Here is a 15,556-nt window from a genome sequence, read left to right on the forward strand (position 1 = left end):
CTGGCTTATGTAACTTTCTTGTGCTTCTTTACAATTTTATCAACATACTATGCCTTCCTAGCTACTGCATCTTGCCCATTAAAAAAGCTGATCTTTTATGTCTCTTGTGATGTACAGGCTCCCTCCTTTCTTTCCTTACGCTTTTTCTACTGAATAACCTAGGTCATGTGGCCTACAGTGGTTCCCCCAGTCTGAATTTGGCTGATTGCACACTCACAGTATAGTTCAACATATTCCTCCTATCACTTTCCTGCAAATTGACAGCTGAATCGAGGCTTGATCAGACTTAGGTTCAGCCCCTTTGGCAAGATCTTAGTGGTGATTCATTCTTTCATCAGATGATTTGTGTTCTGATTTTTGTTCTTCATTGTCAGCAGTATTTCATGTTTTATGCCTAGATTCATTCATTTACTGGGGGTTGCAATACAGTAATAGTCCAATCTTATCATTTCATTTCATTAGCTGAAATAATTTTATATGACAAATCTTTCACTCATGTACTCTTTCATTGCCCAATGTTAAAGGTCCTATTAAAAAAAAGCTTAATTCTTTCCTTTTATTTCCCTAGTCCTCAAGATAATATATAGTTCTCTGTCATCTGCAAAAGAAGAGCAACCAGTATGTTTGATGATTTTTTAAAAATGTGTTATCGTGAACTCAATGGACTTTAAGCATATGTAATGTGTTTAAGCACATTACATGTGCTTCTGGTATTCACAGCTTTGCAGAGTCCCCCTCCACATCATTCAAGGATTAGGTCTGTGTAACGAGTAAACTACAGCAGAAGTGATGGTGGGTCACTTCTGAGATTAGATTACAAAAGTCTGCAGCTCCCGTCTTTGCTGCTCACTCACTGGATGTTCTCGCTGTCTCTCTGCACTCACTGTGAGAGAGGCCACGTTGTGAGCAACCCTATGGAGAGGCCCACGTGGCAAGGAACTGAAGCCTCCTGCCCAGGGCCATGAGTTTCCAAGCCCAGATGCAAACGAACATATCCCCATAAATAGTCTGACTGCAATCTCTCCTCTTGAATTCCTGACTCTCAGAAACTGTTGTGATAGAATAAATTGTGTCTGGCTTTAAACAATGCTTTAGGAGAAATTTTTACTCAGCAATAAATAACTAATTTACAATTCATTGCAATTCTTATTGTTATCAAAACTCAATTTGTCTCATATTTGGTCAGTGGTGGGGCAGGGGGACTCTTCAAATTGTCTCCTGGGTTACTTGAAATCATCCTAGTAGTCTTTAATAGCTTATATGATATCTAATATGGAAAGATGTCCCAGGGTTTTCTTAACTAGTTTCCTGCTCTAAAACTAGAATTAGCATTTCTTCAAGAAGTCCTGGTTTATTTTATTGGACAGGGTCTTGAGAAAGACCACAGTCTGGGCGCCATGGGTACTTGGTTGGTCCTTATTTCTAGAGATTTTCAGTAGAGAGAAAATATCTTGTGAGTTCATACATGAATTTCCAATTCAAATTTGGGATTAAATATTTTTATTTCACTTTTATATTAAATTTGATTCAACTACCTGAAGAATCCTGGCTGTCAAGGACAGAGGCACTAAAATTAACTATCCATTAATTAGTCATTTGCTTTAACCCACAGAAACACATAACAGACTCAGAAAACAATTCCAATACTGCCAATCATTATGTTTCTGAAAACCACTGGAAAATCTTTTGAATGCGCTACCACAGTTCTCTCCCTTCTTAAGTAGTTGCGCCACATCTACATTCTCAGACCATGTAGCCATCATGTACTATACAGTTTTGCATTTTGATGCTTGTTTAGTGTTAGTTCTATACGTAATCATACTGTGGGAACTGAGGTAAGGAAGTAGGAACAATGAGATGGAATCAGCAGAGAATTCATTATAGAAGGCTTCAAGGTCTTACCAAAGAATCTTAATTTTATCATTTAGGCAGCACGGAAGGATTTTGAGTCACGTAGTAAATACGTGACTTCTGCTATGTAGCACATCAAATCTCCCACCAAACACTGCTCAGGATCACAGTTCTCTTTTTCCAGCCCTACAGTGGCAGGCCTTGTTCACGGCAGGTCCACTGAGTTCCTACTACAGCCCCTTCCTCTTTGCTGCCATCCCTACTTGCACCCTTTTCTCCTTATACTTCTTCCACTTCTTCAGCTTCATAATCTGACCTCATCCCAGCAGAGTTTGGGCTGGATATGTTCCCCAGCTATCCTATGATTACTTCTATCACATGAATTCATCATTAGTTCATTCATCAAATGTTTGGTGATCCCCTGCTGCCTACTGAGCATTCTGCTAAATTGAGCCCACAACCACGAGCAAAAACAGAGTCAAACCCTGCCTTCATGTAGCCTAGAGGCAGGGAGAGAAGCTATCATATTTTGGTATTCTATTTTTTTAATCCTCACTCAAAGATATGGTTCCGGCAAGATGGAGGAATAGGTGGACGCACTGTACCTCCTCGCACAACCAAGAACGGAACTACAATAATTTACGACAATGATTTGCAGTCATAATATCAGAACTGTCAGAGGATTTATCTAAATGGAAGTCGGACAGCCAAGAAGTTGAAGTAGACCCATACATCCAGACTGGTAGGGGACGACGAGCCGAGCGGGCGCGGGGCCGGCGCGGGTCACAGGCGCACGTAGGTCGGGGAAATTGGCGCAAAATCGGCGCGACAGCCATCCGGGGCACAAGCGCAGCGGTGATCCCTGAGTACGCAAGCAGCGGCTGGGGGAATCAGTAGGGCAGCGATTGTGGACCAGGGCAGAGCTCACGACCCAGAAGCCCAGGGAAGTGTCTGACTCCAGGAGAATGGAAGGGTCGCCATTGATCCCTCCTGTCCCCGCTCCCGCCCCTGCCCCCACATATAACGTCACAAGCTAGCGACTGGGGCACCCAGCCCTGGTGAACACCTAAGGCTCCGCCCCCCACCGTAACAAGAGCGACCAGACCGGAGAAAAAATAAATAAATAAGTAAAATAATAGGAGAGACAGGGAAAGACATAAGACATGTTTCCAGCAGAACAGATCAGTCCCCCAGGACTCATCCTTTTGAGTGACCAAGAAATAGCCAATCTATCAGATGCACAGTTCAAAACACTGGTGATCAGGAAGCTCATGGAACTGGTTGATTTTGGATCCAAATTACATGAAAAAATGCAGATTACCATAAAAGGGATGCAGGAAGATACACGGAAGAGAGCCAATTGTGAAAGGAAGGAATCTGAGTCTCAAAACAACACAGTGGACCAGAAGGAAGATAGAATCAACCAAGCAGGAAAGCATGATGAAATAAGAATTCAAAAAATCGAAGAAAAGCTTAAGAACATCCAGGACACCTTTAAACGTTCCAACATCCGAATTATAGGGGTACCAGAAGGGGAGGAGCAACAAGTGGAAAAGTTATTTGAACAAATAATAAAGGAGAACTTCCCCAATCTGGCAAAGGGAACAGTCTTCCAAGAAATCCAAGGAGCGCAGAGAGCCCCAAAGAAGTTGGACCCAAGAAGAAATACACCAAGGCACATCATAATTACATTAGCCAAGGTAAAAACAAAGGAGAGAATCCTAGAAGCAGCAAGAGATAAGGGGACAGTAACCTACAAAGGAGTTCCCATCAGACTGTCAGCTGATTTCTCCAAAGAGACCTTACAGGCAAGAAGGGGCTGGAAAGAAATATTCCAAGTCATGAAAGACAAGGACCTACATCCCAGATTGCTCTATCCAGCAAAGCTCTCATTTAGAATGGAAGGACAGATAAAGTGCTTCTCAGATAAGGTCAAGTTAAAGGAGTTCATCATCACCAAGCCCTTACTTTATGAAATGCTAAAGGGACTTATCTAAGAAAAGAAGATAAAGAAAAGGCATGTATAGTAAAAGGACAGCAAACTCACAAATATTAACAACCACACCTAAAGCAAAACCAAAAGAAACTAAGTAAACAACTAGAATAGGAACAGAACCACAGAAATAGAGGGCAAAGGGGGGGCTAGCAGTAGGGGTGGGAGGAGGAGAGAGGGGGAAAAGGTATAGAGAATAAGTAGCATAGAATGTAGGTTGAAAATAGATAGGGGGAGGGCAAGAATAGTACGGGAAATGTAGAAGCTAAAGAACTCATAAGTATGACACATGGACATGGACTAAAGGGGGGGAATGTGGGTGGGAGAGGGGGCACAGGGTGGAGGGGAGTGAAGGGGGAAATGGGACAACTGTAATAGCATAATCAATAAAATATATTAAAAAAAGATTATAAAAATACCAAGTATGCAGCAGTAGATTTAGGTTTAGAATAGTTTGTTAGTTATTTTAAAACCATGTGAAGATTGGCTGCTCGGTAAAGTTTAGTGAAAACATTTGGATTTAGAAAGCAGAGATAGCTATTTATCAGCTGTGGAATTTCCAAGAGTTAGTTTCTAGTTGGGAATGTATTCTATGTTAAAATATAAAGGATCTAAATTTAAAGCCTTTATAATCTTTTTTTTTTCCTTAAAGACAACATGTTTCCTTTGCATTTCCAATTAAATCTCTCCAGGCAGTTACTTGAGAACAAATGGGTTAGCTTATGAAATGGGCCTTTAGTCTTTCAAATTCTTCTCTCTGTCAGACCTAAGGATATTATTCAAACATAGTGCGCTTTTTGAAGTCAATGGAAGCTTTGTAATTAATTGAACCAGGGGCAATATAAAACCTGATGAAAACATTCTTAACATGATTTTATTAATCCATAGGTTCATTTTTTTGATGATGTAAAGTTGGATAGACTAGTGAGGTTATCTTAATAATAAAGATGGATTTTGTTGCCATACATACACAGACAAAAAAAAAAACAAAGATATGTGCATTGAGTTTAGACAGTGAAAGGGAGAGAGAGACAATGTAAGAAAGAAACATCGATCAGTTGCCTCCTGCATGTGCTTTGACTGGGGATGGAACCTGCCACCTTTTGGTATATGGGATGATGCTCCAACCAACTGAGCCACCGGGCAGGGCTTGTATCCTATTTTTCACCATAGCATTTATTGCACTGTATTTCAACTGAGCTCAGAGTGTCTGGCAGTTTGTAGATGCTAAATAAATGTTTATTGATTGGTTGAGTGAATATGTAGATGCTTGAAGAATCCTATTCATACAACCACCAGAATTATTGTCAGTCCTGGAATAATAATGGCAACCTCATCCCTCCTCAGAACTGCTGATCGAGTAAAACCATAAACTCATAGTTGGCAAACATTTTCTGTGAAGTGCCAGCTGGTAAATAGTTTAGGCTTTATAAGCCAGATGGTGTCTGTCACAACTGCTCAACTCTGGCATTGTAGTGCAAAGCAGCTGTAGACAAAATGTAAACAAATTAATGTGGCCATGTTCCAATAAAATTTTATTTATAAAAACACAATGCGGTAGATGACGCCACTGTCGTCAACTTTTCAAAATGGCCCGCATGCCTGGCCCATACTCTATGAGTCGTATTCTTTTGTCAGGCAAATCTGGTTGCTACACCCAACATCTGAGTTTACATTTAAACCCATGCCTGACATCTGCAAGTGCAGTATTGTGAAAGAGTATGTCATTCGAAACCCATAAAACCTGTTTTACTCTGGTTGACCATTTGGCAAGTTTCATTAGATTTTTTGAATCTCCATTTCTTCACTGTAAATAGAGGGGGGATTTATTTTTAATTTTGACTATGAAGATATCAAGTGAGATATGTATATTGAGAACTAAACATGATAGTGAGCATACAGTAGACCACAAACATCCACCCATCTCTTTGCCCAGCTTTTCCTCCTTTAAATTATATTATCAGATATTTATTGAGGATTTACTATGTCCAAGGCACAGTTTCAAGTACTTTAAAATTATCCTAGCCCTGGCTGGGTAGCAGGCAGCTCAGTTGGTTAGAGGGTCATCCTTGTATACCAAGGTTGCCAGTTCGATCCTTGGTCGGGGAACATATAAGAAGCAATCAATGAATGCATAGATGAGCAGAGCAACAAATCAATGTTCTCGCTCTCTCTCTCTCTCTCTCTGTCTCTCCCCACCCTTCTTCTTTCTTTCTAAAAATCAATTTAAAAAAAAAAACTGTCCTAAATCCTCCCTGATATCTCTCTGGCATACTGGTTCTCAAAGTTGTCTGTAATACCATACACCTGGAAGCCTAAAAGTAGCAATGGTTGCATCCCAACATGATGTTCTGATATAAGTATTTGTTTTAATCCTCACCCAAAGACACACTTATTGATTTTTTTCTTTTTCAGAGAGAAGGGAAGGGATTGAGAGAGAGAGAAATATTGATGTGAGAAATGATGATCAGTTGCCTGTTGTACCCACTCCAGCCAAGACCAAACCCACAGCCTAGGCCTGTGCCCTGACAGAGAACTGAACCCTCACAGCCTTTCGGATTTTACAAGTGATGCTCCAAACAGCTGAGTCACATCGACCAAGGCTGATGTATTATAAAGAGTGTCCTGTGCATAGGAATTATCCCCAGATAATTCAAGTATGGAATAAATTTGAGAGTCCTCACTCTAGACCAGGACTCTAGCTCTAATCAATTCAGAAGCCCTTTCTTCCATCTTTCTGTGTGGCTCCTCTTTCAATGTTAGCACCTATATGCACATGCATACAGAACTAGAGTTCACTGAGTTCTGTTACATGCTCATATTTGAATGTATTTATGTTAAGGAGAGTTGAAAAAAAGAATGAAATAATTATCATCCTTTGTATTTGACATTTATTGTTTAACTATCTGGCACCCATATCCCTTTCTTTTTTTTAAGATTTTATTTATTTTATTTTTAGTTAGAAGGGAAGGAAAGGAGAAAGAGGAAGAGAAACATCAATGTGTGGTTGCTTCTTGTGCGCCCTCACTGGGGACCTGGCCTGCAACCCATGCATGTGCCCTGACTGGGAATTGAACTGGCGACCCGTGGATCTCAGGCTGGCACTCAATCCACTGAGCCACACCAGCCAGGGCCATTTCCTTTTCTTATGGCATCAGCCTTGATTTTTATTTGGGGATCCATTTCCCCCTAACCTCAGTCCACATGGCCTGCTTGAGACTTTCCCCTGGCGATAGAAGCTTGTAAAACTAGGACATGAACTCTCCTGGCTTCAGTTAGCATTGGTCCATTCTCATTGAGGGTCATGATTTAGTTTTCAAAGATTGCTGAAAGACATATTTTTCCATGTTGGATTGGAATCTAAAAGAATAATGTTCCTGGAGGTTCTGGCAGCTATTTTACAACCTCAAAGAGAAAGTCTATTTGAAAACATAGTAAGAGAAAAACACACAGACAGAGGGAGATCATTTTGAGCCACAGTGCCTGGTGATTTCTCAAGCCATGCGTACCACTAAACTGCAATGTGAACCGAGAAATTCCCTTTGCTTCTGCCTCTGCCAATTTGAGTCCAGTGTTCTGTCACTGGCAGCCAAAGGAATCCCAACTGATACAGCTTCCTCTCAACTCCCTCGGAAACAAATCCAATCACCGATATACTCGCAAAATATGTTCCAGTCAGCCCTGCCTGGTGTGGCTCAGTGGATTGAGTGCCAGCCTGTGAACCAAAGGATTGCTGGTTCGATTCCCAGTCAGGGTACGTGCTTGGGTTGCAGGCCAAGTTCCCAGCTGGGGGCAAATGAAAGGCAACCACACATTGATGTTTCTCTCCATCTCTTTCTCCCTCCCTTACCCTTTGTCTAAAAATAAATAAAATGTTTTTTTTTAAATATGTTCCCGTCATTTCATTCAACAAACATGTGCTAAGCATCTCCTGTATACAATGTCTCCCCTAGGAAGAGAAATTATACTGGTACACCATCATTAAGAACCACACAAATTTTTGTGGAAAAATACGCAGCAAAAAAAAAAAAATCCCCCTAATGTGTATAAGACCTGTGCTAGGTGTTGAGGACAGAAAGGATCATAAGCCAGGGACTCTATTCACTGAGGTTTGCCATCAAATTGGAATGATGGCACGCACACCAAGAGATGACCACCAATATGGAATGTTAGATGCATGGATTCCTGAGGATTCACATCAAACCCCAAACAAGATGCCTTGAGAGAAAATCTTTAAATGAGCACAGGCAGCACAGCATTTTCATTTTCCTTTGAACCAAACATAGCTGGGAAAGGGAGGGCAAGTGTTCCAATAAGTGGGAAAGAAGAGGTAACCTAGGGGAAGAGAGATTAGTGACTTTGAAAATTGTTCTGGACTTCCGGCAAGATGGAGGAATAGGTGGACGCACCGTACCTCCTCGTACAACCAAGATTAGAAAACCAATAATTTACAACAATAATTTACTATCAGAATAACACCCAGATCCAGCAGAGGATTTATCTGAATGGAAGTCGGGCAGCCAAGAAGTTGAAGTAGACGCGTTCATCCGGACTGGTAGGAGAAGACGAGCCGGCGGGCGTGGGGCTGGCTCGGATCGGCGGCGCGCGGAGGTCGGGGGAATGTTTGGTGCGAAATCGGCGCAAAAGCCATCGGGCGCGTAAGAAGGCAGCGGTGATCCCTGAGTACTCAAGCTGCGGCTGGCAGACCCAGAGGGGCAGCGATTGTGGACCAGGGCAGAACTCGCGGCCCAGAAGCCCAGACAAGGGTCTGAGTCCAGGGGAACGGAACTACCGCCATTGTTTTCTCCCCCCCGGCTCCCGCTCCTGCCCTGGCCCCACATATAACGTCACAATCTAGCAACTGGGGTGCCCAGCCCCGGTGAGCACCTAAGGCTCCACCCCCCATCGTAACAAGAGCAACCAGACCGAAAAAAAAAAAAAAAAGGAGAGACAGGGGAAAAAAAAAACCATGTTTTCAACAGAGCAGATCAGTCCCCCAGGACTCATCCTTTTGAGCGACCAAGAATTAGCCAATCTATCAGATGCGCAGTTCAAAACACTGGTGATCAGAAAGCTCACGGAACTGGTGGATTTTGGACGAAATCTAGATGAAAGAATGCAGATTACCATAAAACAGATGCAGGAAGACACGCGGAGGAGAGCCAATAGTGAAAGGAAGGAATATGAGTCTCAAAACAATACAGTGGACCAGAAGGAAGACAGAATCAACCAAGCAGGAAAGCATGATGAAATAAGAATTCAAAAAATTGAGGAAAAGATTAAGAGCATCCAAGATACCTTTAAACGTTCCAATATCCGAATTATAGGGGTACCAGAATCGGAAGGGGAAAAGCAACAGATTGAGCACGTATTTGAACAAATAATAAAGGAGAACTTCCCCAATCTGGCAAAGGGAACAGTCTTCCAAGAAATCCAAGGAGCGCAGAGAGCCCCAAAGAAGTTGGACCTAAGAAGAAACATATCAAGGCACATCATAATTACATTAGCCAAGGTAAAAACGAAGGAGAGAATCCTAGAAGCAGCAAGAGGTAAGGGGACAGTCACCTACAAAGGAGTTCCCATCAGACTGTCAGCTGATTTCTCCAAAGAGACCTTACAGGCAAGAAGGGGCTGGAAAGAAATATTCCAAGTCATGAAAGACAAGGACCTACATCCCAGATTGCTCTATCCAGCAAAGCTCTCATTTAGAATGGAAGGACAGATAAAGTGCTTCTCAGATAAGGTCAAGTTAAAGGAGTTCATCATCACCAAGCCCTTACTTTATGAAATGCTAAAGGGACTTATCTAAGAAAAGAAGATAAAGAAAAGACATGTATAGTAAAAGCACAGCAAACTCACAAATATCAACAACCACACCTAAAGCAAAACCAAAAGAAACTAAGTAAACAATTAGAACAGGAACAGAACCACAGAAATGAAGGGCACATGGAGGGTTAGCAGCAGGGGGGTGGGAGGAGGAGAGAGGGGGAAAAGGTATAGAGAATAAGTAGCATAGAATGTAGGTTGAAAATAGATAGGGGGAGGGCAAGAATAGTACGGGAAATGTAGAAACTAAAGAACTCATAAATATGACACATGGACATGAACTAAAGGGGGAAATGTGGGTGGGAGGGGGGTACAGGGTGGAGGGGAGAGAAGGGGGAAATGGGACAACTGTAATAGCATAATCAATAAAATATATTAAAAAAAGAAAATTGTTCTAAATCATTTTTTAGTTATAAAGAAATAAAGTATTTTGTTGATTTTATCTACTTACAAATTATGCTAATTTTAAAAAAATTAAAAATTATAGAAATCTCTTGATTCATTCATTCAATACTGCTTATTGGATGCCTGCTATGTGCCAGACACTGTTACATAGTCAAGGTTTTAGCAGTAAATAAAACAATGTCCCTACCAGTTACATTCCAGTGTCTACAAAGTGAAAAATAAACTTTCTCACTCATACCCCCAAAGTGGCCATTCTAAATGGTTTGGTAAATATCCTGACATACATTGTAAATGTAGATACTAGTATCTGTCTGTTTTTACAAAAGAATAAGTATATCTTATAATTACTATTGTGAAAATAGTAAGTATATATTATACGTATTTACTATTTTTATACAAATTGCTTTTTTTTAAACTTAGCAATATAATTTGGACTGGTTTCATGTCATATTCCACTATATCTAACCACTATCCCATTCATTAATATGTGGTTGTTTCCAGGTTTTCACAATGATGAGTAATGTTGTTGTAAAAGAAGGGGGCGGGTAATGGGTGTCGTTCCCATAATTTTTCAAACACTCAAAAGAAAGTGTGAATTAAACCTCTCCAAAATGGAATGGTTTGATCCATAGTGGAAAAGATGTGAATTCAATTCCTTTCCAGTAAAAACCCTATCATCTACTTCCGTTTTGATTCATCATTGACTTATTGGGTACTTAATAAGATTTTACACAAGTGACTAGAAAAAATCTTCTAAAATGTCTGTTGAAATATCCTTTCAATGTTGTTATAATCCACCCTTTTTGGTGTAAACTGCTCACAGAAAAACCTGTGAAGCCAAAGGGGGCAGTTTAAGTCCATAAAGAGACAGATCTCAGACTGGCTCTGTCCCTTTGGCATTTTTGTTTTGTTTTGTCTTTAAGATATTATTTATTGCCCTGGCTGGCATAGCTCAGTGGATTGAGCGCAAGCTGCGAACCAAAGCATCGCAGGTTCAATTCCCAGCCAGGGCACATGCCTGGGTTGCAGGCCATGGCCCCCAGCAACCACACATTGATGTTTCTCCCTCCCTCTCTCTCTCTCTCTCTCTCTCTCTCTCTCTCTCTCTCTCTCCCCCTGCCTTCCCTCTCTAAAAATAAAATAAATAAAATCTTTTTTAAAATCTTATTTATTCATTTCTAGAGAGAGGGGAAAGGAGGGAGAAAGAGAGAGAGGGGAGGGAAACACTGATGTGCAAGAGAAACATCGATTGGTTGCCTCGTGCATGCCCCCAACCTGGGACCCAGCCCTCAACCCAGGCAGGTGCCCTGACCTGGGAATCAAACTAGTGACCTTTTGGTTCACAGGCTGGCTCTCAACCCACTGAGCCACACCAGCCAGGGCAACCCGTTGACATTTTTGAACAGGACACATTAGATTTTGGTTTTATCTGCCCTGGTTGGTGTGGCTCAGTGGATTGAGTGCCAGCCCACGAACCAAATGGTTCCTGGTTCAATTCCCAGGCAGGACATATACCTGGGTTGCGGGCCAGGTGCCAGGTTGGGACCTGTGAGAGGCAACCACACATTGATGTTTCTCTCCCTCTCTTTCTCCTTCACTTCCCCTCTCTCTAAAAATAAATAAATAAAATCTTTTTAAAAAAAATGTTGGTCTTATCATTGTTTTCTGGACATGTCGAATACACTTCAGATGCAAAGTTGTTGGGTAGGAAGGACGTGACCACACAGGGATGGAATGGAACATTCTATCTGGGAAACTACCCTGACTCGCTTATCCTCCTGTATTACCTTGGTCTTTTTCTTTAAAAAAGGGAAAAAAAGGTCTTTCAACATGGGTTGTTGTCAGTTTTCTTAATATGTGTTGCTGGATTTATGGTTAAATGAAGCATGCGTGCGGCTGAAATGTGAACTTTTTGAGTTTTCACATCCTGATCTCTCTGTGCAAACCTTCATAACTGAGCCCCTAATTGACTGTGTTAAATGCATTATAGGAATGCTCTTTAAAGTCCTATTATAATTATAATCTCCACTAGTTATTCAATACTATAGCAGCAAAGTGTTTGGAAGAACTTGGTTATTTTTATCCTCTTACCCACTGTAAGTCTGGCGGTCTAGTCAGTAAAGTGATGTAATAAAACAAATATTTTTATTGGGTGTTTTTCTCACAAAAAGAAGCACACCAAAAAAATAAAAGAAATAAAATCCATTCATGTAAGTGCAGACTGAAAAACAGATAAATCATCCGTAGCTATTTCCACAAAGTCTTCTACATGCCCAGGTCTGTTCTAGGCTCAAAGAAGAAAAGAGCTGTATTGTTTTTGAAATAACAGGTCACCACAATTGAAATGGGGAAAGACAGAGTCAGTATTCTCCTATTATACCCAAACATCATTTTTTTCTGGGAAAGATATTATTTGAAGTATTAACAGCAGTTTTATTTCTAAAACTATTATGACTACTTCAAATACATTTCAAGAAACAATGAAAGGATTATCTTGTTGAATAGAATCGCACAACCATCAAACAACATTTCTGGACCAGAATTATTTGACATTGGAAGTCTGCCTCCAGATGTTCCATCAGCTCCTACCTTGGTTAATTCCAATAATCAAAATTATTTGTTTCTTTTTGTCCACATAAAATTGTCTCCAGATTATTTAGTAAACAGTTCAACCTTCCATCAATGCAAAAAGACATTTCAATAACAGTTCAATTAACCGAATAAAATGTTTAACTAATAAAAATAAATTTTTAAAGAGGAAACTGTAGCAATTTTGTTTGGTACGCATGTTTAATTGTGTGCTTCAATAGCTTGGTTTTGTCCTGTGATCACATAAAAATAACCATCAAACAAATCTAAATGATTACCTGTAATTGTAAGAATATGCCTTTTGCACTTTATTGTGTATAAAATCTAGCATAAGAGAAAATAAACACAAGAATGACAAAAAAGTTTCATTCACTTACCCTCTTCATAACCACAGCCAGGTAAACCTCACGCTGCCTTAGGCCACTGAGTTTTATCCTGAAGTTTCCATTGACCACACAATCAGATAAACCCCAGCTTGTGGGAGTAACTAATGGAAAGAGTGCCGTAAAAACAATTGCCAAACAAATTTCCATGTGCTTAATCTAAAAGGGAGAAATTGCAACATGAGCTGAGGAAAAAGTTTCTAGCTGTTTTTAATAAAGCAGAGGGGGTGATTTGACTCTTAGCAGGACCTTGTGACTAAGTTTGCCTGGTCAGGAAATGATTAACACTCCTGTTGTCATCATCCGCGGGAGCTCCCCAGCGGCAGGGAATTGGCAGAGCGAACCTTACCAATCCTGGCATGCCCGTTGTGAATACACTGTCCTCCTGAGCTGGGGCTTAGCATGCTGAACTCAACTTCAGGGTGAAGTTATTTTATATAAAAAGGTATTCAGAACCTCTGCCAACTGTGTTAGTGGTTATTTTCACTGAACCACTGTTATGAAAGGTTGAGTTTTTACTTTACATTTCTGCGCCCACCTTAAAAGATGGATTATCACTTAGATGCTTTTTCTTAAAATTCCAAAGTTTTCTGAGTAACACTGTCGCAGTATCTCTGTATCCATCCCCTCAGCCTTGTTCGCTTCCCAACCGTGCTTGAATCTAAAAATTCCAGGGTCTTTTTGAACTGCCAGTTCTCGCTCTCTTGAAAACCAGAGACATGGAAAAATAGGGAAGAACTAATTAATAAGTGCATATAACTTGGGGACACTAGGACGCCATCAAAGGATCGTTATTTTTTCTTTAAATGATTGCTAAGAATAGCAAAAACCACATAATCATTTCTTCACAAATGTTTCTAGAAGTAAAAAAAAAATCTGACCCAGGTATGAGAAAGAAATGGCAGAGATTTATTTAAATAAACTTCTGTGCAGTGCCATGTAAACAGGGGCCTGCGATGATGCTGCAAACACATGGCTTCTCCCTGGTGGAGTGCCACTCTGCCAACCGGGCTTAGTAGACTCTGCATTTCCCATCCAATGGTGGAGGGAAATGAAAACTGGGTCTCAAGTACTCAGTACTGAATAGCTTAAGAGCTAGTTGTCAGTTCTGTTTATTATGCCATAAACTTCGCTTTCCTCATAGTCCTTATATTGCTAATTAAGAAGTAGACTGATAACTCAGGGTTCTTATCATCTTTCCGAGGTATTTACTGTAATTGTCGAATTCATTTTAGGAATTCAGTCACAATAACGCCCCTCCCATTACTACCACCAAAGAAAGTAAGTTTGAACTGTTTCAGGGCTGTAAAACAATTCTAAATAAATTCAACTAGTTTCTCCCTCTGCACCTGTATATAGCTTTTGCCTCTGGAATTTAACAAGTACTCTGAGTTACATGTATTCCTTGCTAGTCTAACAACAGTTAGCAATTTAGAGTCCCAACAATCACACCCTCGCTCCCTTTTGTTAGGCTGTAACAAATAACTAGAAAGTTGAAGAAGAATGTCACACACAGACATTTTAAGTCACCTTCATTTCTGGTCTGGCACATAGTAATTACTGAATAATCATTTGCCATAATTATTCAGTTATCCAAAAGGATGGTGTCCACCAGCATATGAAAAAAGCAATCCCCCCAAAAATATTCCAGAACTGATGTTCTTAACCTAAATTTTGAATAAAGTAGGGATTCCCTGAAAACCCTAAATTGTATGTAAAATTTACAACTGTGTGCTTTTGGGGAGAATGCTGTTACGATTAATCAAATTCTTAACTGAATGGGTCAAAGACACACAGAAAAAGGCAAGAACTACCACCCTAAAGAAGTATTAAGAATACCTAGTCTCTGGGGCAGGCTTGTGAAATTGACTCTAGAAACAGATTGAAACTTTCAAGGAAGGATTTTATTATTTCCATAATCTGGCAAAGGCCAATATTAAATATTTTGAGTAACATACAATGTCACTATCTCTGTTTTTTTATTATAAATATGAGGTTACTATCATTATATTGTTTACATACATGAACAGACGATCACAGTGCGTATTCAACTGAATCAGAGTTAGTTAATGATACCCATACCCTAGATTTGTTTGTTGTTTTTTTTTTAGGATTTTATTTATTTACTTTTAGAAAGAGGGAAGGGAGTGAGAAAGAGAGGGAGAGAAACAGGTGAGAGATACATGGATTGGTTCCTCCTCACATGCCCCCTACTGGGGACCTGGACAGCAACCCAAGCATGTGCCCCCACGGGAACTGAACTGGTGACCTTTTGGTTTGCAGGCTGGGCTCAATCCACTGAGCCACACCAGCCAGGACACACCCTAGCTTTTTGCACGTAAATCTTCAATATGAGCGAATAGCCAAGAACTATGAATATATATTTTTTAAGTTTAGTAGGAGTAAATAAGACAAAGTAAGGAGAAAATATTTTCAAAACAATTATTTCTATCCTTCAAGAATTAGGAACACATTGAATCTATGAACAAGAATAGGACTGTTATTTTAA

At 40.3% G+C, this 15,556-nt stretch overlaps 1 protein-coding gene across 2 annotated transcripts in view; it reads right to left on the reverse strand.

Annotated features, from left to right (window-relative positions):
* The window catches only part of TRPM6 (transient receptor potential cation channel subfamily M member 6), a 168,946-nt gene extending 155,338 nt beyond the window's left edge, over positions 1-13,608 (reverse strand). For both annotated transcript variants that reach the window (XM_036021747.1, XM_036021748.1), the window contains exon 1: positions 13,042-13,608. In XM_036021747.1, the coding sequence (XP_035877640.1) occupies positions 13,042-13,197 (156 nt within the window). In that variant the 5' untranslated portion in view covers positions 13,198-13,608. The remainder of the gene's footprint in view (positions 1-13,041) is intronic.
* Positions 13,609-15,556: the final 1,948 nt, after the last annotated feature.

This window comes from Phyllostomus discolor, chromosome 3 (assembly GCF_004126475.2).
Source record: "Phyllostomus discolor isolate MPI-MPIP mPhyDis1 chromosome 3, mPhyDis1.pri.v3, whole genome shotgun sequence".
Lineage (NCBI taxonomy): Eukaryota > Metazoa > Chordata > Mammalia > Chiroptera > Phyllostomidae > Phyllostomus > Phyllostomus discolor.